The sequence below is a fragment of the Panthera leo genome, chromosome A2 (assembly GCF_018350215.1).
Source record: "Panthera leo isolate Ple1 chromosome A2, P.leo_Ple1_pat1.1, whole genome shotgun sequence".
In the NCBI taxonomy this organism is placed as follows: domain Eukaryota; kingdom Metazoa; phylum Chordata; class Mammalia; order Carnivora; family Felidae; genus Panthera; species Panthera leo.
The window spans coordinates 20,496,715-20,521,069 of NC_056680.1; the positions used below are offsets into that span (position 1 = coordinate 20,496,715).

Consider the following 24,355-nt stretch of genomic DNA (forward strand, 5'->3'; position numbering starts at 1 on the left):
TCTCTTGTCTGACGTCCTGCAGGGGAACTGCTTCATAGTGCCGCAAGTTCTTTCTCATGTCCGGCCTTAGTCACTCCTGCTGTTGCACCTGATTCATTTTTCAGAGGACAAACTGAGGGCCCCATTATCCTGCCACCCAGCCTGACATCACCAAACTTCCCTAGGGCATGTTCCCACTCCTGGGATAGCCCAGCCCGCACAGGAAATGGCTGCTGGATGAATGTGTCAGTGAGTGAGTGGCTCAGATCTTCCTCCCATGAGAAGGCTAGGAAGTGGCCAAGAAGTGGATGGGGGAGTTCCTGGGCCTGGGCTGAGATGGAGACAGAAACAGGAATCCAAAGGGAGGCAAAGAGGGGTCAGGAGGAGAGATGGGACTGAGGGCACAGAGACAAATGGCCTGGGACAGACAGGGCCCATGGGGGTATAGCACAGCAGAAATAGGGTAGAATAAGAGGAGCTCAGAGTGGACCATGAGATAGATCAGGGGACCATGAGGTGGGAACCTGGGAGCCCGGGTGGAGACAGCCGTCCAGAGTAAGCATGGTCTAGCCCGAAGTCACAGAGTGAGGACCCAGAGTCCCAGCCACCCGGTCATGACCTGGCCCTCTGTCCTCACCAGAGGGAAGCAGAAGGGAGCCACAGCCAGGCATGGTGCTGAGGTGTCAACTTCCTCAGCTGAGGACACGGAGGGTCAGAGAGGACACCTGGCCTGAGGTTGCACAGGACGGAAAGCCCCCTGGTCCTCCATTTGAGGAGCTGGCTCAGGAGGCAACGCTGCTCCCACCCCCCATCCTGTGCTTGGGCACACTGGCACTGCCAGGCACTTACTCGGCCTGTCGAGGGCCCAGCCCCCAGCCCGGCACCCGCGGGCTTCCCCAGCCCCAGCCAAGGGCAGCAAGAGGGAACAAAGGCCCAGTCTCTGCCTGCTCAGCCCCCACCCCCTTGCCTGCCCCTGGCACAGACGGACCAGGGCCCCGAGGGAGCCCAAGTGCAAAAGCAGCACCCACCCCTTTGCCAAGGCTGCGAGACTCCCCTTCTCCCCTCCACAGGCCTGCTGGCTGCACAAGTGTTCCCCCATTTGAAAGATGGGAAACCTGAGTGACACGGGTAAGGAGCTGGTAGCCATACATCTGGCACTAGAACCTAGGTCCTTTTGCTTGAAGAACCTACCTTCTACCGCTCATCATATGCCTGAAGGTGTGACTGCATTCTGGTTGAACCTAACTCATGGGCAGAGATGAAAAAAGCAGAGCCTCCTGGACAGCCCAACTGGGAGTCTTTAGAAAGAGTACCTGGGGCCAGCCCAGTGTTGGTCATAGTGGAAGTGATAAAGCCAGATGACAGGCAGAGATGAGGAAATGGAGTTAGCACCTAGTGCCCGACAGGGCTCACTCAATTCTGCCAGAGGCAAAGGAAACATAAAGGAGCCCCCCATTCCCCATCTGTAACATGGATCTATGTTGCCCACTGAGGGCTTCACACCCCCAGGCCACGGCCACCATCCTTCTCCAGGCCCCTTCCCTCTTTCTTGCGCTGTGCTCCCAACCAGGTCCTGGGTTTTGTTGTTTTGTTTTTCAGGTCCTGTTTTTGAGCCCCCAGTGGGGGGGCCTACCTGGCGGGTGGATGCTCCCTTGAAGAATCCAGGCATGGCCGATTCCTCCCTGTAGGTCCAGGCCCAGACCAGGAAATGGAACGTAACATGTTCATTGTGTCCCAAACACCAGAAAAGCACTGAGTATCTGAGTGTGATTGGCTTGATTTTTATAGATGGAAACTGAGGCTACCCAGCTCCTGAGGAGCGAAGCAGTGCTGACCCATCACCAGGCAGGTTTTACATCCCACTGGCTTCCCAGGGACTGTGGGGTGGGGGTCAGGAGGATGAGAAGGTAATACTAGCATAGCCTCCATTCCATGCACGAGAGCAGCAAGAGAAGGGTCAGGGACCTAGGGCCCAGTCAAATCTGAGTATCGCGAATCTGGGTGATGCCCGAGTGGACAGCCCTGAGCAATTCAGGGTGGGCAGAGGTTCAGCTGTGTGACCTTGGTCTACAAAACCTGTCCAAGCTTCCATCTTCTGTCAACCAATCAGCAAAATCCCAGAGAAAGCCCTGAGGTCCCTGCCTGCAGTGCCTGAAGGCTGGGCAAATGCCACACCTCCGCTCCTCCCCCAAGGCCTGGCCACTCCTCCCAGTGAGGGCCTTAGGGGACTTCACACAGAGCAGGTGCTGGGATGCAGGTCACAGCCACTCTCCTTGCCACCCCCCAGCCTGGGCCCAGGCCCTTATTGGACAACACAACTTGTTTTAAAGAAAAAATAATATTTATTTGCAATATAAACAAAGTCCCGTTGCTGGTTCGGGATATATATATGTATGTGTGTGTGTATATATATGTAGGGTCACAAATTTTCCTTCATAAGATCATAAAGCAAAACTGGCCACCCTCTTGGCATACTCTCATTTACACAAATCTGATGCATCTTTCTGGGTTTTTCTTTTTAAAAGTAAAAAAGAGAAAGAACCATGTACAGCATGGAAGCTTTTTGTCAATTTCTCGACTGTGGCAAGATTTTAATCCGCTGCCTTAAAGAATCCCTGAAAACCGCCCCGTGAGGTAAGATGCAGTGGGGCAGAGTTTCCATGGCCTCACTCACATGCCAAGTGCCGGCTTGCTCAGGGACCCCAGCCTGACTACTCACCTCTCCCCGGGCCCCTGCAGTCCTGACACCTGGAGGGATTGAGGCTGGAGAAGGAACAAAACTGGAGAGGATAACGGAATCCGTGGCTTTGTTCTGTGGATCCTAGGAGGGGCGTGGACAGAGCCCCACACCCCGTTCACTTGTCCATCTCGCCCCTTCCGCCCCTGCCCTGGGATTGAAACGGGTGCGAGTTTCCTGGTAGTAGAAGGCATGGGCAAGATGAGTGCAGGGCAAGCTTCCACGGGACAAGGGGGCTGGGAGTAGAGCTGGACCAAAGCAACAGCCAGAGTGAGGGACAGAAACTAGGAGGTAGGGCTGGGCCTCCACCACCGAAGCTTCCCCCGCCAGCCACTGGGCCTCCACTCTCAGTCACAAACAAACAGGGAGAGAGAGACAGAAGTAGTGGGTACGTATAGGAAGGGCCCGGGGCCCAGACCCTCCTACGGGCTGAGCCCAGAGGGCTAATGCTACTGCTTGGCAGTCCCCCACGACCCCACCTCCAGCAGGGCAGCGGCAGGGCCTCCCATCTCCTGCCTCAGGGGGTCTGCAGGGGCTGCTGGAGGGCAGAGAATGCAGAGGCCACCCAGGGCAGCCCACCTATTACGCCTTGCAGAGGTCATCACGGGCAAGTGCAGTGCCAAGGGGGCTGGGCCGAGGGGTGTGCATGACTGGGGGTGGGGGGGGTCTGACACTAAGAGAGCAGCAAGCCACCCCTTCAAGAAGGACCTGCTGCAGAAACGGAGGCTTCACACATGTGCAAAACGCATTTGGTCAGGATCAACACGGGGTTTGTCTTTTCCATTAAAAACAAAAACAAAAACAAAAACCAATAATTGCTTTTTGAAATAGGAAGAAAAACAAAACTGAGAACATTTCTCTCTCTCTCTCTCTCTCTCTCTCTCTCAGGATCAAGGAAGGGATGAAATACTGGTTTATACAATCCACTGTTGTATGTAGCCTGAAAATAACACTTTTCATTAAAAAAGAAAAATCAAGAAGAGCTTGAACACTCGCCGTGCTCCAGGGAGCTTGGATTTACCTGCCAAAAGTAAAAAGTAAACTCAGGTCCGTGGATGTGTCTTTAAAAAATAGCCAAACCGGCTGGGCCATTGGCTGATGGAGTGTCCTGGGACAAGGATGAGGCCCTGCTGGACTCCCAGGGCCATGTGTCTCAGAGCTCAGGGCCTCTCCACAAAGTCCTGCAGAGAGAGGCCTTGCTGTGGTTTCCGCCCTCCCCAGGGCAGCGAGGGAAGCTCAGCCACCCACCAGCCTGGGCCTCTGGGCACAGGCCATGTCCGATGATGTCTGGGTTCCGGCCGGACACAGCAGGAGTGGGCAGCTCACCTGGCCCAAGGGGGGTCGGGAGGGGCCGGCCCCACCCACCTGTGCCCCAGCCTCACGTGGACTCAAGGGTGTTGAGTGGGAACAGGTTGTGGTTGGTCGGCGTGGAGAAGTAGAGCTGCTCGCTGGGGGTGTGGTTGTCGCATGGGCTGCTTAGCCCCAGCGTCCGCTCGAAGTCCAGCAGCTGCCCCATAAAGTTGAAGTTGGGCGAGATGTTGGACTTTTTCCTCTTGACAAAGTCGTAGGCGTCATTGAGTGACAGGTTCATCTTCTGCATCAGGTAAGCCACGGTGACGGTCACCGAGCGGCTGATCCCTGCTAGGCAGTGCACCAGGACACCACACTTCTTGGAGCGGGCCTCGTCTGAAACACACAAGCATGGGTCAGGGAGGCTCCTCCTCCAGGGAGTCAGAGGTGGAGCAGAGGCACAGAGGGTGGCACGGCCACTAGCTGGTGCTGCCTGACTCTTGAGGGACCTGGTGAAGTCCCACATGAGCAGGACAGCAACTTGGCATGGAGGTCAAGAGCATGACTGACTGTGGCGTTAGCTTTAAGTCACTGGACATCCCTGTGCCTCGGTTTCCTCACCTATAAAATGGGCCCCCTTGTTCTCAATGCTCTTGTAAGGACCTGAGCCAAGAGAGGGCTCCACAAACACCAGCACCAGTGACGGCTGTGGTCATGGCTAGTCCCGCTGCTGCTACAGCTGAGTGCGCAGACTGTGCTGAGGGTGTCACCTGTGTCCTCTCAGGCCATCTGCACCATGGTTAGCAAGTTCATTTTATAAAGGAGGACGCAGACGCAAAGACAAAGTGACAAGCCCAAGGCCACACAGAGGCTCCTCCTAATGCACAGCACATGCCGTCAGCCCGTGACCTGGTGGTGGGGGCTGAGCTTGCTCTCCTGGTGCAGCTCCCATGGGTACCCCTTGAGAGTCTCCTGGGAAACAGACCCGAAGGAAGCCCTCAAAAGGGAATCGGGGCCTGGCCCTACACTCAGCTCTGCCCCAGCCCCAGGGCCCGGGAGGAAGCTTAGCCTCCCAGGGCCCGCGAGGAAGGCTGCACTTGAGGCTTCACAGGTGAGGTTTGCTTAAGCGCAGCCCACCCACCTCACTTACTCGACTTCCCCCAGCAGGCCCATGCATCAGTAACATCTCCCACCACAGCCAGCCAGCTTCCGCCAATCCACCCAGCTTCCCCTGGTGCCGCTCTCAGACTCCTCCGCTTGACCTACAGTAGGAGCTCAATAAATATTGGTCAAGCCACTGAACAACTCAGTCCTGTCATCCCTCCACCCCTGGGCCTAGGGTAGCTGACTCTCTCTGTGCCAAGGATGTAGATTAACAAGAGGCAGCTCTCTGGGGCCCTCAAGGTCCCCACCTCTGATTCTGAGACCACTGGGAGCCAGGCACAAAGGTGGTGCTTAATCAGTGCACTCGCACAAGATGACACGCAGGTTCACAAGCTGTTCTGCTTCTGATGCTCACTCCCTCTGGCCTGGCAGAGCTTCCCCTCCTCACCCCATAAGGGTACCCAAGGCTAAGTATGCAATAGGTACATAATCCAGATTCAGGGACTGACTAGGGGCAAGACTAGCAGGGCAAGAGATAGATATTGTAGCTTTGTGCAGAGTCCTGTGGTCTGACCTTGAGACTTCGGGCTAAAGGGGTGGTGGAGATGAGCTTCCAGTGGTGACACACCAGGATATGGGGAACGCCTGGCCCCCAAACCCACTCCTGGGTGATCCAAAGTGAAACTGCTTCCGCTGGCTTTATTTTTAGCACTCTCAGGGTGTGGCTGAACAGTGTGGGGGCTGGGGCTTGATCCTGTCCCACTGAGTCCTAGGGGATGCTTGGGCCTTTATTCCTTCACTTGTGTCCCTCCACCCCTACACCCCCAGATGCAGAGGGGCCTTCAAGAAGGACAAAGACACCCATGACCCAGGCTCAGCCCCTGGAGTCTGTCCGGGGTCCCCTTTTCCCCTCCCCTTTCTCAGTGAGGGAGAGTGAATGCTCAGGCAGCATACACACACCTCTCCTCCGCTGCCGCGGCAGCGTTCTCCTGGGCAGAGCTGGGAAGCTCTCCCATCGCCAGGTCACAGCCCCTCCCCCAGGCCTCAGCTTCCTTCCTTCCTCCCAGCCAGGCACCTAGTTTTGGTTCCCAGTAAGCGGATGAGGCGGGGAAGCCTCCCACTTCCTGTTATTAAAGCTAGCCCAGCCCAGCTGACAGCAAAACGCCCTCCACTGGACAGGGCTGCCGGCAGGAGAGGACTGTCCAGGCCACCTCCCCTCTACCATTGGAGGCTGGGGAGAAACACGGGGTCACCAGGCTCAGAGAACCAAGGGTTTACGTACACCCTGATCTTATATCTCTTCCCCACACCCTGGGAAGAGCCAGGGCCGGGAAGATGGCCTGTAGTCTAACAGCCTCCAGCTGGCCATAGAGGAAGCAGGATGGGGAGGTCAAAGATAAGGCAACTTGTGGAGCTTGAGTCAGCTGGGGATGTAGGGGGCTGAGGGCTCTAAGCCAAACAGCAGAATTGCAGAATGCTCTAGGGGAGGGCCCCTACACTCCAAGCAAGCCCCATAGGTTGCCGGAAGCATCTGGTGCCCCACCAAGTCACTCTGGGTCACCAGATTCCAAAAGCTGCCTATTTGGGGTAGGTCTCTGGCTTCAGGGCCACCCTTCAGCCCCTCGGGTACAAAATAAAGCCCAAAGCGGGACCGTGACAGCCCCCTCCTGGAGAGACATGTGTGCTGAGGCGTGATGCAGAGCAAGCAAGACTCGTGGGAGGTCTGAGAGCTGTGATGTTTCAGCTAGATGAGCCCCAAACAGCAGAACCAGAAAAACACAAGCTGGACAGTAAAGTCCATGGGGTGCCAACAGTTGCAGGGAGCCCAGGATTCAGGGGACTAAGGGCCTCAGTGACTCACAGCAGGCATGGGTTCAACCATGGGCATATGTTGGCACATGCAGGGCACACACAGGCCTCGACAGGCCCAGAGGTACCCAGTCAGGCGCGGGTGACACCCAAGTCCCGTACACACCTCGACGCACCTGCCCATCCACCCTGCCCAGAGCCCAGCGACACCTACCAATGAAGCTGATGGCCTCAGGGAAGAACTGGGAGAGGTTCTGGCTCCAGTGGTCAGAGATGGGGATCTGCTTGTAGGTGAACTCGCCACCGTGCTCAAAGGCATTGGGCAGGTTAGGCGTGACGTTGAGGATATACTTGATGCCGTACTTGCCGAGCACGTCCAGGTTAGTGGAGTCCTTGGCGCAGCCGAGGTAGAGGTAGGGCAGGATCTGGACGGGGAAGGCTGGTTGGCTGGATGGCACAGGGCTGCCGTCCGACTCAGTGGCACTGCTGGGCAACTCTCGGTCTGACTCTCCGTCTGAGCAGTCAGAGCTGATCCGCAGGCCCCCCAGGCCCAGCACTGAGGTGGGTGGTGAGCCACTTGGTGAGGACGAGCTGTCCACGTTGGTCTCACAATGCTCTGAATACTCTGTCTGGAACTTGTTGAAACCACCTGTGGCCAGGGTGAGAGGCCCTGGGTGAGAGACTGCCCATGCCACTAGACCAATGGGCTGCACAAGACCAACGATGGCCAGAGCTGCCCATGTCAAGCACCATAACCCAACAGCCAACGTGGGCCAGGCAAAGTTTGTTACACATGTACCTTCTCCTGTGTTCTCTAGATCTATCCTACGACCCACTGGACAGAATGGGAAACTGAGGCCCCAGGAGGTGAAGTAACATGCCAGAGCTCCATTCCCTTACCCATAAGGCTTCACAGCCCTGGCCATACCACCAGCTTTAGGGCACTTAAGGCCAGGCCCCAGCTCATTCATCTTCCACAGCTCCCATGCATACCTGGCACCCATGGGTGCTCAATAACTGCTAAGTGGTAAAGGAGAGCCGACAACCCAATCTTGGGCTAGCACCTGTGGGTTTGCAAGCCCTTCTTATAGATGAGACTGCAGGGGCTGGTGCTGTGTCTAGGTCAGTTAGAGGCACAGAGGGCCTGGGCCTCCGGACTGGGAGTCCAGTACCTGCTCCTCACCACAACAGTTAGGAAGGGCAATGTTAAAGTGTTGGTTGCCCCTTTCCCCCCACAGTGGCAAGTTCATAAAAAGGGTCCCAAACTCACCCTCTCTCCCTTAAAACACAAGACCCCCAGCCTTGGAAACAGAGGGAGAGAGCTGCTGGGGCTTTACAGAGAGAAGAAATGGGGAGCGTCTTGCAACTAGGCATGGGCCCTGCGCCCGAGGGTGCTGCAGGCCTCCCCTCCCCGCCTGCCCGCCTGCTGCCAGCAAGAGGCCATTTTGGAATGTTAATTGGAAACACCGGCTGCAGCCACTCGCCCCCCAGCTGCCTCCCCCTTCCACAAGCTCTAGGGCAGGAGGCTGGGGATTTAGGGGTCCTAGAAAGCCAGGGAAAGGGACACTGCTTATAGGCCTGCCCCAAGTGCCCCAAGAGGCTGTGTCTCCAAGTAGTGAGACCAATGCTGAGATGCCCAGGGTACCCCAACCCAAACGGTCCCTATACCTTGAGGGCATGCATAATGCTGCCAAAGACTCCCCTAGCCTGACCCAGGTCTTCCAGGGACACGCATTCTAGACTGGAGGAGCTGGATCTGGGTGCCCGGTCGCTTTTCGGGTCCCAGGAGGAGGCATCTCCCTCCTCTGAGGGGCTCATCTGGGCGCTGCCATGGCCCCAACGACAGGGGGAGGAAAAAAAAAAAAAAAAAGGAAATCTCAGGCCAGGAAAAGTTTGTTCGGCCCACTCGAATCGTGCCGAGAAGGGGGCACAGAGGCGACCCCATGCTAGCCTAAACGCTCACTGCGGAGGCCGAGCTCCCGGTAGCGGCGGATGCGGGCCGGGGGCGACGTGGCGCCGGCCGGGCAGGCGGAGCGCAAGGAGAGAAAGTAGCCTCCGGCGGGGGCGTCAGGGAGCCGCGGGAGAGCCCCATTCCTGGACAGGGGTCTCAGTGCTGCCCTCACCTTGGAGGTAGTAGGCCTGGCAGCCGTCGTCGCGAAGCTTTTGCAGGAGCAGGCCAAGCACCGAGGCAGGAGCGCCGGGCTCTGGCTGCCACTCGGCCGTGGCCTCGTCGTAGAGCAGCACGGTGGCCGCCTTGCAGCGCGTGGCGAAGCGCTCCTTGTCGGCGTGGTTGGGGATGATGGAGCGGATGGGCAGGTTGCCCTTGCGCAGGCGGCGCAGCATGAGGCCCGGGATGGCCAGGTTGATGGCCGTCTCGATGTGCGACGACTCGAAGAGCTCATGCGGCCGGCAGTCGAGCAGCAGCAGGGACGCGCCGCCGCGCGCCTCCAGCTCCTCCTGCAGCCACTCGGCGCTCTTGCAGGGCATGGCTCCCGCACCCGTCGCAGCTCCCGCGCCGGTGCTAGCGCCGGACCCGGACCCCGCACCGGGATCCGACCCCGCCCCGGTGTCCCCAGCTGCCGACGCCCCCGAGGCCGACATGTGCGCCCGCGCTGGGGGGCCGCGGAGCTGGTTTTTCATGGGGAGCGCGGGCGGCCCGGGGCAGGGGCCGGGCAGCCCTGCCCTGGGACGGCGCCCCGGCCGCGCGGGCCCCAGCCGCGTCTCCGGGCGCCCGCCTCCCGCCGAGCTGCGCGCCCGCCGCCCCGGCCTCCCGGCCTCCGTCCCGCCCGGCCCTCCGCGCGCCCCGCGGCCTGACAGCCCCAATTAAACCGCGGCTCTGGCGGCCGCGCGCCGAGGCGTCCTCCGGGGGGCGGGGCTGCAGGGCCGGCGCTGGGGCTTAAAGGCGCAGCGCCTCCGCCGCCCCTCCTCACGGAGTACGGGGGCGCGCTGGCTGCCCCGTGAGTCCTGAGACCTGCGCCTGCCCGGGCCCTCTCCCTGCCTCAGCCCGGAACCGGCTGTGATTTGCCTGGACTGCCCGGCCAAGACCTTTCCCTCTAAGCCCGCGCACCCAGGTCTTCCGAGTCCTACCTTGAAGGGCTGCCCTAGGGTCTTCCTGCGCCTAGCATCCCCTCCCCCACTTTCACTGAAGCAGAGTCTCCCCAGAGATGGGGCGGGGGTGGGGGCCGTCACGCTGAGCCAACCTCCCCTCCTTCTATCAACCCCATTCATTCATTTTCTCAGCGAGTTCATTCAACAACTGGAAATTGAACGCCTACTACGCGCCAGGCACTGTGCTTAGGAGGTCACCGTTTCAGGCAACTGCCTAGTCACTATGATGGCCACAGGCTCTGAGACCTGAAAGGCGGTCCCATCCCAGCAGGCCTGATGGGGAATCAGCAACTAGGGGACGGGTGGAGTAGGAGGACCCAGGGCCGTGCCACACTCCACGGGCAAGAGTGGTGAAATCCTGGAAAGGACCGGCCCTGGGAAGAAAGAGCGAGCCCTTTAAGAAAGCTTTACAAGCGGGGAGGTGACAGGCGCCGAGTGAAGCGCCACGTGACTTTTTCACAGGGGCGGGTGGGAGGGGGAGCTCTCCTATATCATCAGGTCTCCCTCTCCAACCTCCTTCCCAATGTACCAATCAACTTTCGAGGTAGGCGGGAGTGCGTCGCGCAGATGGCCAATCGAGACCGAAGGAGGTGGTTGGGGAGTGAGGCGGAGGCTCGTCACCAGTTCCACCCAGTGCGGAGAAGTGGGCGGAGTCTCCGCGAGCGCCGTGTATCGGCTCGCAGGAGGGCGGGGCGGAGGAGGTGAATGGAGCCGCAGGTAGCGCTGGAACAAAGCGGCTCCACTCGAGCCGCGCGCGTGCGCAGGGACTGCCGCGCTTTTCCTACCGAGCCAGTGTCATCTGCCCGGGGAGGGAATTAGCGGCTAGGCCCTGCTGTCCGCCCGATCCGTTTTCTGCAGGCGGAGTGTCCTAACTTCCTTGCGGTTTAACCCTCCTACTCTGCCTGGGTCTGGTCGGCAAACAGCCACTAGCTTCTACCTACCCCTAGCTGGAGGGAGTCGGGGTCAGAGGCGGGGCCGGAGGTGCTTGAGATTTGCCGAAGGGAGGGCTTCTGGAACCCGGAGGATTTGAGCTTTCCTCTGACAGGAAGGCAAGAAGAGGGGCAGCGCTGGAGCAGTCCCCACTTCCCCCAGTCTTCCATGTGGAGGTTGAAGGGTTTCCAGAGCCACAGGGCTGTGTCTCAAAGGAGCAGGGGTCTCTCCCACAGTCACACTCAGAAACTCCAGAGCATTGCAGCCAGAGATGGTCTTACCACCCGGGATTCCATGACCAGAGAGGTGAAAGGAGAATCGTGTCTCTGGCTTCTGCCCAGGGTTGTCGGGGCGGGGGGAGGAGGTGGGTTGCAGGGAGAACCTACTTCCTTGGAGTCCTAGGACCTGTAGAAAAGCTTCCAGGGTCTGAGAAGCCCAGATCCAGACTCTGCCCTGTCACTTGATGATATGTTGTGACTGACGATAGTTCTCACCCCTGGGCCTCAGTTTTCCAGATTATGGGAGAGTGCTGGTTTGGCAAGAGCCCAGCAAGCCCATCACAGATCTGTCCAGCTGTGAGGGTACTTCTCTGCGGTAGGGCCCTTGGCTGGCTGTCCAGGTGTTGGTTGTCAGGGATGGAGGCAGCAAGTGAGAAAGAAGCTTGAGCAGACCCACACTGGAGGGGACCTGCTGGCTGGTGAATCATTCCTCAGCGGGCTTGTTGAGGGCTTACTGGAGCTTCAGGTACAGCAGTGCCCAAGGAGAAAATTGGTCACTGCTCTCACTAGTGGGGGCACAACTGAAATGGGGACCTCCAATGTGTCCCCACAGTCCCTGTCCCCCCCATGGAGGAGAAAGAACCTCCCTGGACAGAGGAAAGGAGGCCCTGCCACCCCTCCCATTAGCTTGTGATGGCTCCCTTGTCTCCCCCTCAGGACTCTTCCAGGAGGCATGCACACGCTAGAGGAGAGACCCGTGAGGATGTGTGGAAATGGAGAAACTCTCCAGGAGGTGGAGGCGTCCTCCAGCAGGGATGTAAGAAGAGGCAGCGTTCAGATGACTACAGGATGAGGGGGGCACTGACAAGAGGGTGACATTAGAAGCAAAGGAGTGGAAGAGAATTAGTATGGCAGCATGAGCTGCCAGCAAGGTTGTGGGCTCCCATCACTCAGCTTGGAGGAGTAGCCCAAAGCCTTGGTTCCTGAGTGGAAGCCCTGCCTCCAGTCTTGAACAGCTAATAAAGTGGATCATAGCAGGGATGCCCTGGATGTATGTGTATATGTGTGCAGGCGTGTGCAAGGGGGAACACAGAACCCTCTGACTTACAGAGCATAGCAGGAACTTGCCCTTGTTCAGACAGCAAGAGACCAGAACCACCTCTGTCCAGGGCCTTGCCCTTTAACAGTGAGCCGCCCTCAAGAATTCTGGGAAAGGGTACCTGGAAGAGGGAGCCTGGTGCCCTGGGCAAGGTCTTGTGATCAAAGACATTCCTCCTCTTCAGGAATGTGGCCTTTCCTGCCCTTCAGGGTTCAGGCCCTCCCTGCAGCCCCCAGGAGAGGTGCCCCACCTCCCCTCTTCCCCCTCACCAGGGTCTCCCTGAGGGCCAGTGTGAGGGCCCTCAGAACAGGTCTGGGTCCCTGGAGGTGAGCTGGTCTCAGGAGAGGAACTGCAGGTAGGGTATGTTTGAGCTCTCTGAAGGCTGTCCCTTCTCCCACACACCTCCAGGCCTTTGCACACACTACTCCCTCGGCCTGGACATTTTTTGACCTCACCCTTTGCCTGCCTTCTAGAAGATCCCAGTTCAGGTGTCACCCTCAGAGAGGTCTCCTCTGATCCTCCAGGCTAGAATTACCCACCTTGCTCTGTGCCCCTGGGACCCCTGCCCCCATCTTTGCTCTGGAATCTATCACTGCCACTGTTCAACACCCCCCACCAGACTTTCTCCCTTTGGACACCCAATGGCATGTCTACCTCCCCTCAAGCCCGTTCTTCCTCCTGCCATCTGTTTCATCCCTGTTCCCCTCAGGTGCCAGGCCTGAGCCCATGAGGCGTGTTTGGAGCTACCTTCCCTGTCTGCACATAATCCATCCCCAGAAGCACAGTGAAGGGGCGTTCCCAGCAGGGCAAGTCTCGGCTATGACAGTGGGATGTTTGATGTGAATTGAGCAGATATGAACTGATATGCCCCCCCTCCCCCACCACACACACATCTACATGGTTGGTAACCCAGGAACTATGTCACCAAGAATAATTTAAGCATCTTGGAAGCAAACTTTCCCCTTTCCACTGGTGCCCATGGATTTCTTAGATAGGCCAACATTTTTTTTTAAAGTTCATTTATTTATTTTGAGAGAGCATGAGAGAGAGAGAGAGAGTTGGGGGGGAATCTCAAGCAGACTCCACATTGTCAGCACAGAGCCCAATGTGGGGCTTGAACCCACGAACTGGGACATCATGGGCCAATATGGTTTTGAATAGCATATGCCAGAGTGAAAGGAACAAGGCGGGGGGGGGGGGGGTCAGTTCCTTGCCCTCCTAGCCTAAGAAGGCTAGTGCAAATTTAGGGTGAGCTCCTGCTTACTTCCAGGAGGGCAGTTGGCAATAAGGATGGATTTCACATCCCACCATGAGATCTGAGAAGGGGCTGGGGAGAGGGCCGGGTACTCCAGGCCAACTGTGCCTGAGACCCAGACTGAGGGTCACTCTGCTTGTCCCTGAACTTGGGACAGCTTCTTCTCCATCCCTTGGTGGGGTGCCTGTGTGAGTTGCAGTCAGAACGGGTAATGTCTAAGCTGGGCCAGAAGGGAATTGTGGAAGGCCCTGGCAACTCCCTTGCCCTGGACAGAACTCTTGCTGTGCAGTCCTGTGCTTGTACGTGTACATACATGCATGCAAGGACACACACTAAATGCTGTATCATATGCTCACAGGCATAGATATGTATGTGTGCAGAAATATACAATACACATGGACACACACAGACCCTGCACGTCTGGGCACTTGCCACTCTTGTTGGAGGTAGCCAGGAAGGGTTCTTACAGGCTGGGGGAATCCGCGTTCCCCTCCCCCAGACCTCCAGTCACCTGGACTCACCCTGTCCTATTGGCTATTGCTAGGATCTCTTGTGGTGACAAGTTCTGAATCGAACCACGTTCTGCCGCTGCCTTCCTTCCAGTGGGGAACTGCCAGGCCTTGGGTGATGGCAGTGCAGCATGGGGAAGCTATGGCCCAGACAGGCGGCGCTAGTGTTAGGGAGCCACGTGCCTGTTCATCCCCCACCCCCCCTGCCCTGCCCAGGTGTATGGGCCAGAGGGGTGGGAGGACAGGGCCCTGGGGAGCAGGTGGGAGAGGGTTACACCCAGGATAAGCAGAGAACAAGACCCAGCAGGATGAAACTCTCCAAGGATGCCTGGAGAAGGCAAAGGGGAAGAAGTAAGGAGAGCCAGCTCCCCACCATTCATGCTCAGACGTTTCGGGGCACCTGCTCTGGGCCAGGGAGTGTGCAGGGAAGGCAACTGGGACCTGAGAGGGGAGCTAGGCCAAAGTAATTCCTCCCTCTCCCAGCTCCCCACCCAGCAGTGGCAGAGCAGGCCCTCAGCCGACCTCCCTCCCCAAGTGGATCCCCGTGGCTTACTTGAGAGTGTGCTTCTCTCAGTTGCATACCCAGCCCACCGGGGTCAGCCTGAGGAGGGAGACTACAGGACACAAACACAGGGCTTTGCCATGCTTTGTCCCTGGCAGGCATTACTAGTCAATCACAGCACTTTCTCCTGCTGAGCCACTCTCTGGCCTCAAAACCCTTCCAAGCAGGCATGACCAGCTGACTGATTGTGGTAGACAAGGGAGATAAAGCCTATTTGCTAAGGCTTCGATTCACAGCCAGACCAGCAATGGCCTCTCTGTCCCCAGCCCCAGCTCACTTCACCCTGACCTTCTCCTGCTCCCTACTCTGTGCCCAGACACAGCACCTCTGCTTCCACACACTTCCTCATTCCATACTCCCACCCTCTGAAATCATCTCCAGCTTCTGAGGGGCCTCAGCCTCAGGAAGACTGCCTTGCCTGATCTCAGCAGAGTCTGCTCCTTCTCCTGGTCCTTCCTGGGCAGTCCATACTTTCTGCCCTCTCCCCACTTAAGGGCAGTTCAGCTCATGGGGATCTGTGGTAGAGCAGGTCCAGTCATGGAGCCTCACCTGTGACTTCACCTATGTGAGCTCTCCTTTCATCACTGGAGTCCCACTGTGGTCACCCAGAGTCCTAGGGCCCAACCAGGCCTTCCTCATGGCCCGGCCCTCCCTCCATTCCAAGCTCTCCCCAGCATTAGGGCCCCCTTAAGGGAGATGGGGGTCTCCCGGGCTGCTCTCTGCTCAGGGCTGATTTGGGACTGATGTCAAGCAGGCCTGGTTTTTGTCCTAGCACAAAGGCCACACCCTGTGCTGCCCTCATCCTATGGCAGCTTTCACATCCTCAGCCCTGCATGCACCGAGATTCTCCAATGAGGAGACCAGGGCTTGTCTGTTCCACAGGTGGGGAAGCTGAGGCCTAGGAAGGGAAATGTCTTGCCCAAGGGCCTGGCTGCAGGCCCAGCCAGTTACTCACTTACCCATTGGGCCTGGGGTGAGTCATGGTGGCCCAGGTGATGGGAAGGAAACACATAAACACGGGCAAGTGGGAAGGGCAACCTTGGAGACGGGGGGAGGGGGGTAGTGCCTGCCTGGGACTCCCAGCTATGAGCTCCCACACACAGCCCCTGTGGGCTTACTGGGAAGGTGCACACCTGACGGTCTCACATCCTGTTCCCTTCTGGCTCTGTGTCCAGGCTTTGCATCACCTCTGGAAAGGCTGTCAATGCATTTGACAGATGGGGACACTGAGGCCCATGGTAACCAATCAAGCTGTGGCAGGGGGCTGGGCCCCAGACTAAACCCAGAGCTCCTTTCCCTCAGGTGAGGGGCTCCCTGCTGGCTCTTATTGCAGCTCCAGGACCCTGTAGGAGGAGACCCAAGCATAGTCCACAGGGAGGCTTTGCTCTACTTGCTCTTCCCCATTTCTGGGGTGGCAGGGGGCCAACACAGGCAGGGTGGGGGACAGACAGGAGGCATGTACAGCTATTCGCCCCATAACAAGAGGGGGCTATATCTTGCACGTAGCTTATGTGCTATCAAACGCTCTTTCTGCTTCCATGGCATACTTGGGTAATCCATCCCATGACCCAGTTTCAGAATCTGCCTTCCCAGGCTCTCCTACTTCTCCCTGGCCCATCTTCCCAGCCTCCTTCCCAGCCCCTGCTCCATTCCCTACACGGCAGCCAGAGGGATCTTTTGAGAATGTGAATCAGACTTGGCCTTTTCTGCTGTAAAGCTTCCCATTGTCCTGGCAGAGTCCCAGCTCCTCTCTGTGGCCAGTGTGGCCCTTGATGATGTGACTCTGCCCCTCTCTCCACCTCCCTGCCTCTTCTCAGGGCTCAAGGTTCTCTGACTGCCCCCACTCTCCCAGCCCAGCCCTGTCCCTATGTTGTCCTCCTGCTCTGTGTTTAGGGCCTTTGCACTCACTGGTCCCTATGCTGGAAACCTCTTCCCCCAGTTTTTGCCTTTAAATACCTTCTTATCCTTCTCCCCAAACCCACTTATCCTCCAGAGTCAGAGTGGACATCTAGGAAGTGGCTGAGCCAGCATTGGAACCCCCCTCTCCTTCTAGACTTTGTGTTGTCAGTCCCGAGCCGATGGTCCTATGATTTAAAATGCCTTTGGTTCTCCCCGCACACTGGTTGGTTCTGGAAGCCTCTCACTTCCATTTCCCACTTGCACCTCAGCCTGTCCTGCATGACTGCCCACAGTCACTCCATGAGATCACCTGGAGCCAGAAGAGGCTCTTTGCCATGAAGGGATGGATTCCTGCTCTCAACTTGCCTAGCAGGACCTCGTCCCCAACCTCAGGCTATAGGCCTCAATTTTGCTGTTTCAGAGAGGGCTCTCCTACCCTGCCATCCAGGTGCAGCTTACCCTTCCTCCAAAGACTGAGCCAAAACTTCTACCTCTTGGTGGACTCAGAGGTCCCAAGCCTGGGTTCCAATCCTGCATAGAGCTACCCTGGAGGAGGGGCTGGGCTGGGGGCTAGACTCAGCTGGGAGGCCCATCCACTGACACCGAGGTCATCCCTAGCGGGCCAGAAGCTGCTGGGCCTGCTTTCCTGAGTGCTCAGAAGAAGGCAGAGGAGAGAGAGAAAGAGTCCAGATAAGCCCAGGTGACCCAGTTCCCTGCCCCAAAGCCACAGTTCCCCCTCCCAGAGTCATTACTCTGAGCTGATTCCCCCTCCCTCTTGTGACATTTGGGGCTTATGGGCAGCACCTCATGATCCCACCTAGGCTCTGAGGGATGGAAGCCAGGGCTTTGGGAGTAGGAGTCCTTAACAACCTGCCCATCCGGTCACCATATTGCCCTTGACCTCTTGCTCCAGGCTTCTGATCCTTCCGAGGCCACCTCTGCCAGGAAGGGCCTGGAGTCCCAGGGCCTGAGCAGGGGTGGGAGGCCAGAGGGATCTTGGACAGAGGTTCCCAGTCAGAGCAAAATCAGGAAGCAGTGATGGAGTCAGGAGCGTGTGTGTGTGTGTGTGTGTGTGTGTGTGTATGTCCAGGTTCTGTCTTTGCTGAACCGGCCTATGGTTTTTTGATTGGGAGAGCCAGCAGTGGCAGGCTCCTGACAGTAAAGCCAGTCCAACCTTTGAGGCTGGGAGGGTGGAGAGGCTGGGAATTCCCAGGGTATCTGAGCAGGGCGGAAGTGCCAGGGGCCTGGGCTGGGTCTGCTTCTTCGGGTGGGCCAAGGGGTGGAGACTGCTAGGTCTCTCTGTAGCTGCCAGGCCTAATTGCCTCATTAGTATCTGCCTGCCGCCCGGGCCTGTCTGGTTCCCTCCCCAACGGCCCAAACAGCCCTGTTTTTCAGGAATCCCTCCTACAAGGCACTGGTGACAGTGACAGTGACCACATGATCATGACGAGGCTGGGGAAATGGCCTGGGCCAGGCATGAATTTGCTGTGTTGAGGCCTCAGTGTCCAGCCCCATCCCAGGTTTCATGCCCTGTGCTGTCCCACATGGGCTCAGCTGTCAAGCTGCCTGCCGGGAGCTGGATATGCTGTGTTCCCAGGCACACGGGGACCAGTAGCAGCACCAGAAAACAGTCTAGAGGACTCCCTTCCTGGTCTGTTCCTACCCACCCCTACTCCTGCCACAGGGGCATGTGCCCCAAGACCTGGGAGAATCCATCCCTGCAAAGACTAGGGTCTCCTGGGAGAGAGGAGTCTAAGGGACTCTGACTCTTAGGGCCCTGAGCAGGAGCCAAGATGAGTATACCATGTGTGTTGGGACAGGGCAGGAGTGAGAGGAGGGTGGTGGGTGGAGATTGGGGGACCCGACCAAGAGACCTGGTTCTAATCCTGATTCTACCACAGGCCTCCCTTCTCTGGGCCTCAGTTTCCTCCTCTATAAACTGGGGGTGCAGTATGCCAGGCAAACTGCTCTGAGGCAGGAGGAAGCCCACCGTTGAAGGGCCCAGCCGAGGGCTGAGCACATGTCCCCTGAGTCAACCCTCTTGTGCCTGGACGGTCGGGACAGGGCCCTGGGGGCAGGTGATGACCCCCAAGGGAAGGCCTCCGGGAGCAGAGGGATGGGAAGGGGGCTTGTAGCAGCTGTGCCAGGGAACGTGAGCAAGATGGGCTCTGAGCAGAGAGGCCGGCCCCGACAGGGAGGTTAAACAGAGACTGAGGAGACAGAGCATCTCTTCTGAACCTGGAGCTGTTGGCTGCCCTGTCCTGAGGCTGATGTCGTGGTGGGGGCGGTGGCATGGACGCTCCCAACACCTGGGGCCTGCCTGTGCAGGCAAGGCCCTACCCGCCAGCCTTCTGCCTTTGACTCTGTGGCCACGCCTGCCCACCCACCTGGCTGCCCTCCCATAATGAAGGGTAGGGAGGGAATCAGAGTCATCAGGACCCCAACATGGCTCAAACATGGTCCTACCTCCAAGCCTTGGCCATGCCAGCCCCCTGCTGCCTTCTGTTCACCCTTCCTTAGCTGTCACCCCCATTCAGTTCCCACCTTTTGCTCAGACCCAGCAGACAACAGCCCCTGCTCTGAACCCAGAGAGACTTTCCCATCATGGGGCTTCGACCTATACCTCCTGCCTCCTCAAGGGCTTTTCCTGTAGCACTGTCCAAAATGGGATCCATGGAATACTGGGCTGGCCCGGCACACCTCGATAAAAGAAGTTAAGTGGTCAAACGTCTGGAAAACACTATGAGCTCTGTGGCCCAAGCTGCATAGCATTGGAGTGTTAAATGCTCTGACAAGTCCTGCAAGGATTGAGCTGGATTTATTTTGTTCATCAAGCGTTTCCCAAACTCTGGCAACCACAGCATGAGTTTCCTGCATAACCTCCACTATCAGCTCATGGGACTGTGCCCTCAGCATGTCCTTCGGGGGAGAAAGTGGCCTTATGTTGCCCAGTGGCTGTTCACACCACATTCTCTTCCCTGGACTGTGCTTCCCATCTTCAGGGTCATCAAGGTGATCACTCAGAACCCCATACCCTTCTTCTGGCCTGCTGTAGGGCCCTGCGGTCTGCTTTCTGCCAGCAGGTCCAGCCACCCCTGTGGGATCAGAAGCTAGTCTGGTGGGAAGGTGAGGGTGATAAATGGATGCTGGGCAACAGGCTGGAGAGGAAGAAGATGAGCCAGACACTCAGCCATGTTTCTCCCAACCGGCAGCTGCCAGCTCTTGGCCCTGACTGGCTCCGGTGGCCTCTAGCTCGAGGCTGCACAGGGCTGGGTGGGGTGGATAGAGGGGCTGTGCTGTCTCGGCTTGGGAGCTGCGGACGGGCTCCCCTCCCCAAGCCCAGGCCAGAGTTGGGTTACGAGCCCTGAGGGTCTCCTAATGAGTTCCACATGCAAGTGGATGCCTCGGAGAGGAAACGGGCAGGGGCTGGGGCAGGGGAGAGGGGCCTGAGGATTGGAAACATGTGTGGAGGAGGAGAAGGAGGATGGGGAGGACGACAGAGAGGTGGGGGAGAAGGAAGGGGAGCAGCAAGAGGAGGAGACTTTATTCTCAGAAGTCCTGGTGCCTACCTCTCACAAGGTTGACTGCCAGGCCCCCAAGTCCCTGTCAGAGGCCCCCCAGGCCACCAGTCTGCTGGGAGAGTGGTCAGAGGGACTTCAGAGGGCCTACTCCTCTTTACTTCAGGTGGAAAAAGCCCCAACCTCCTGGCCCTGCTTGGTGGGGGTTCTGAGCCATTAGGGGCAGGATAGAACCCGCTGGGTGGGAGGGGCCATGGGGGCATAAGGAAGCCCCTCCAGTGCCAGCCAGCCTGGCCAGCAGCAAAATACTCCTCCAGATCCAGCCCGGCTTCCCCTACTCCACTGGAGAGCCCTGGGTGCAGCAAGGCCACTGACTCGTCAACCCTGACTCCCACCTTTGCCCCTCTTGGCTAGTGGGTGGGCAGGGAGGCCTGGCATGTGGGTTGGCTGCCCTACCACCCCTCCCACTCATGTGGGCACCTGGACTGGCCTGGTAGCTGGAAACCTCATTAGGAAAAACAAAGGCTGTGCAGCAGCCATGTTGACATGTGGGGTGGGGGTGTCTGGTGAGAGAGACCCACAGTGGGTAAGGAGCAGAGTCTCAGGACCTTGTGGGGTACAACAGATCTCCCCCACCTCCCAGGAGTACCGGTTGAGCCCCAGGTTTCCAGCCAGCTGACCAAGGTGGAGCCTGGAGTGGGCCTTATAACCAGCTGGCCAGCCTGCAGGACTCTGATGCCAGGAGCCCAGCCCTTCAGCCCCTACCTCCAGCCCCCTCCCCAAGCCATGGACTGGAGCCCAGCAAGGACAAGGTCTGCTCTTAGAGCTTTGTGTGAATTGTCTCAGTGAGTCTTCCCAGCAGCCCTATGAGGTCACTCCTGCTCTTACCCTATGTCATGGAGGAAGAGGCTGAGGTACAGAGAGGTGCATACAGAGCATTCCTGGCATCAGAAATAGTGGGTGCAAAGGTCCTGCGGCTGGAATGTGCCTGGTGTGTCCAAGGAACAGCGAAGAGGCTGGTGTGGCTGGAGGGGCATGAGAGGAGGGTGGAGGGGGTGGCAAGAGATGGGGTAGGGGACAGGCAGGAATGAGTGGGGCCTTGTGGTCGTGGTGAGCACTGGGGCCTCTATTCACTGTCGGGGAGGCTGGGGAACCAACCACTGGAAGCAGTTGGGCAGGGATGGCATGAGCTATCTTACCAGCTCTCATTATTTATTGCTTTTTATTCTGACAGCTTAGTAGCCTCTGGCTGCTCTGCTGAGAAAAGATGGGGTGGGACAAGAGCGAAAGTGGGAGACCAGGGAGAAAAAGACCAGGCATCTCAGCAGGTTCTGGCTCCTTGTGGGTTTAGCTTTGGGATGGCATGAGTGGTAGGCAGGCCCAAACTTCTGGGGGAGGTTGACAGGACCCTCACCTGACCTGCACAAGCCTGAGGCTCCCATCTATAGGGGCCTATAGAGCTGAGGCAACCCCAGGCCAGAGACCTTATCCCCCAACAGACTTCAGGATACCTCTCAAAAGGCACGGGCATCCTTGTGGGGTTTCACAGATGTCTCTATCTCAACACACCCTAACTACCAGGGGAGCTAGACCCAACCCCAGGATCAGGGCAACCCCAAGAGCAAAGGTCAGCTTCCTGGTTCCGGCTAAGAAGTCCATGGAAGCAGCCCAGACAGGGGCTGGCCCAGCTCTCTGCCACAGAAAACACCTTCTGTTTCCAGTTAGCAGGCGCATGTTAGCTGCTGCCTGGAGGGTCTGGGAGGACTAACTACACCGCCTCCCTGGCTCCAGGTTTCAGAGGCTTCTGAGGAGCCAATCCAGGAGCAGTTGTCACGGGAGGAAGATTCTGGGGGTTGAGTTGGGAGTGGGGAGCAAAACCAGCATCTCCATTCCAACCTTGGGCAGGAGGGCATGTCTTTGGGGCGGATCTGGCTGCGGTCAGGATTTACGGGGCTCAGTGCAGAGGTGGGGTAGGGCATCATAGTTCTTCTGGGAGATCTAGATGGTTCTAGAGAGAGCTGCCAGGGGAGGGCAGGGGGCAGGGCAAAGGTCTGGAAGAGGCCAGTTAAGCAGAGCATCTGTGGGGTGCATGTGCCCTCAGCCAGGCTTGAGACCAGGAGAGTGACAAGGACTGGCTAAACATGGGCCCCCAGCGCTCAGGGACGTCCATGGCTCTGAAGGCAGTCTTGATTCCAAAGCTGAGTCCAGGCACCCAATGGGAGGAGAACGGAGATAGACTGGGGCTGATGTCAGGATGCGTGGCGGAGCGACACTGCCCAGCGTGGGTTCTGGCTCCTGCAGGCCAGCCTCCCACCTACTGGGCACCCACTTGTGCCTGAAGGAGAAGCTCAAGGCCGAGAAAGGGAAGCTTCGGCAGAACACGACTTCCCTCTCCTGCCCGGGTTCCTTATCCCAGTGCTCAGATTTCTCATCAGTGGTAGGTCAGAGGGTGGGGGGCTGGCATTCCTGAAGCAAGAAGCGCTCCTAAGGTGAAAGAGGCTCACCTAAAGTGAAAGCACTTCTTAGCTTTGCTTTATAAATAGGTCCTCGGGAGAGTGCACTGGCAGCTCCCAACCAAGGAGGGGCTGGCATGAAAGCTTCCTAATGGCTTTGCCCCAGGCTCTCTGGCCTGGCTCCAATCCTATCTTGAGCTCAGCTGGGCCCTCAGGGGTCGGGAGTCTGGGGCAAAGCTTCTAAAAGACTTCCCCGGGGTGGCCAAGTAAGTGACCCTAGGTTGCCAGGGCCTCCAGGCTGGGGTGAGCTGGAGCCCACCAGCCAATGGGACAAGGCCCCACGCCAGGTGCGGTGCTCACAGGAAGTGGAAGGACACCCAGGACACCGGGCCGCCAACAGCCTGCCACTGCTGCCTTGGCAAAGTTGTTCCCTCAGCAGCCTGGGGTGGGTGGGGTGGAGCAGGGGTGCTCAGTAAGAAGGCCCGGGGGGGATTTCTGGTCCCCTTAAATGGCCATACACCAATTAAGGCGGGAGCCATCAGGGGCCTATCTTGAGCAAATCATTTAGGAAAATGAGGTTAATGACAGGGAGCCAGGACAACAGGGCCCGTGTGAGTCACCATGCTCCCGCTCGCTCAGCGGGCTGGGTTTCCGGGATTCTGGGTAATCACAAACACCCACCCTGGAGCCTGTGCTGGCCCTGGTGGCAGCCTGGGTGATAGCAGAGAGGTGGCCTTAGAGTGCTGGCCTCCCTAGGTGGGGAGGGGCTGCCCTGAGTCCCCCTGCCTGCCCGCCCAAATCCCCGTTCACCACCAGGCATGCTCATGGCAGGGGCCGCAGGATCAGGAGTTCGTAACTGTAGCCGTCTAGAATTCCAGAGCCAGAGGGACCGTGGGACCATCAGCCCATTGACACATGGACCAACTTCCAGGAAAGGGGCCTGACCTGTCACAAGTGTCACCCCAGACTGGTGGTGGTGGGGGTCATACCAACAGTCACACACTGACCACACTCTCGCTCTGTGCCAGTCACTGCTCTGAGCGCCTCATGTGCCTGAATACATAGGCATATAATCTCAGAGAGAGTCTACAAACTTGGGAAACTCATTCAAGACCACGGAGCTAGCAGGTGGCAGAGCCGGCGTCTGGAGTTGGGAGTCAGCGACCCCTGACTCCATTGCTCGACCTCTCAGCAGCCTGCTTGCACACAGCCCGCCACCACGGAGAAATCGCGAATCTGTGGCAAGCAGATCCTGGGACAGAGGGACAAGGATGGTGCTGGGTGGTAGAATGGCAGAGTTTCTAGGTCAGGCTGGCTGGTGCCACTTGAGTCTCTGAAGGGACATGGTCAGAGCTCGTGGGGAGTGGAGACTCGGGAAAGAAAGGGTAGCAGGCTTGCCAGGGGTCAGGACAGGACTCAGCTGCTGCTGCTTTCTGGCTTGGTGGGCCGGCCCACCTGAGCTGCCCGCCGCAGTTTCTCTGGCAGAAGTACAGGTTCATCTTGAAACCCCAAGAATCTGGCAAAGGGTAGGTGGAGGGAATCACAATTTAAATCACCCATCACCAACACCTGTTCTTTTATTTCCCGTTAGGAAAATCAGGGCACGAGAGAAGGGGGTGGTGGGAATTGCCACTAGGATATACTTCTTTTTTTTTTAATTTTTTTTTTTAACGTTTATTTATTTTTGAGACAGAGAGAGAGCATGAACGGGGGGAGGGCCAGAGAGAGAGGGAGACACAGAATCCGAAGCAGGCTCCAGGCTCTGAGCTGTCAGCACAGAGCCCAACGTGGGGCTCGAACTCACGGACTGCGAGATCATGACCTGAGCTGAAGTCGGGCGCTTAACCGGCTGAGTCACCCGCCCCTAGGATATACTTCTTAACAA

The 24,355-nt window shown here is 57.9% G+C and overlaps 1 protein-coding gene across 1 annotated transcript; it reads right to left on the bottom strand.

Moving 5' to 3' along the window:
- Positions 1-2,301: 2,301 nt before the first annotated feature.
- DUSP7 (dual specificity phosphatase 7) lies at positions 2,302-9,612 on the bottom strand. Its single transcript, XM_042929563.1, has 3 exons — positions 9,043-9,612; positions 7,134-7,568; positions 2,302-4,402 (listed from the first exon to the last, which is right to left on the bottom strand). The coding sequence occupies exons 1-3, from the start codon at positions 9,557-9,559 to the stop codon at positions 4,095-4,097; spliced, it is 1,260 nt and encodes a 419-aa protein (XP_042785497.1). The 5' UTR covers positions 9,560-9,612; the 3' UTR covers positions 2,302-4,094.
- Positions 9,613-24,355: the final 14,743 nt, after the last annotated feature.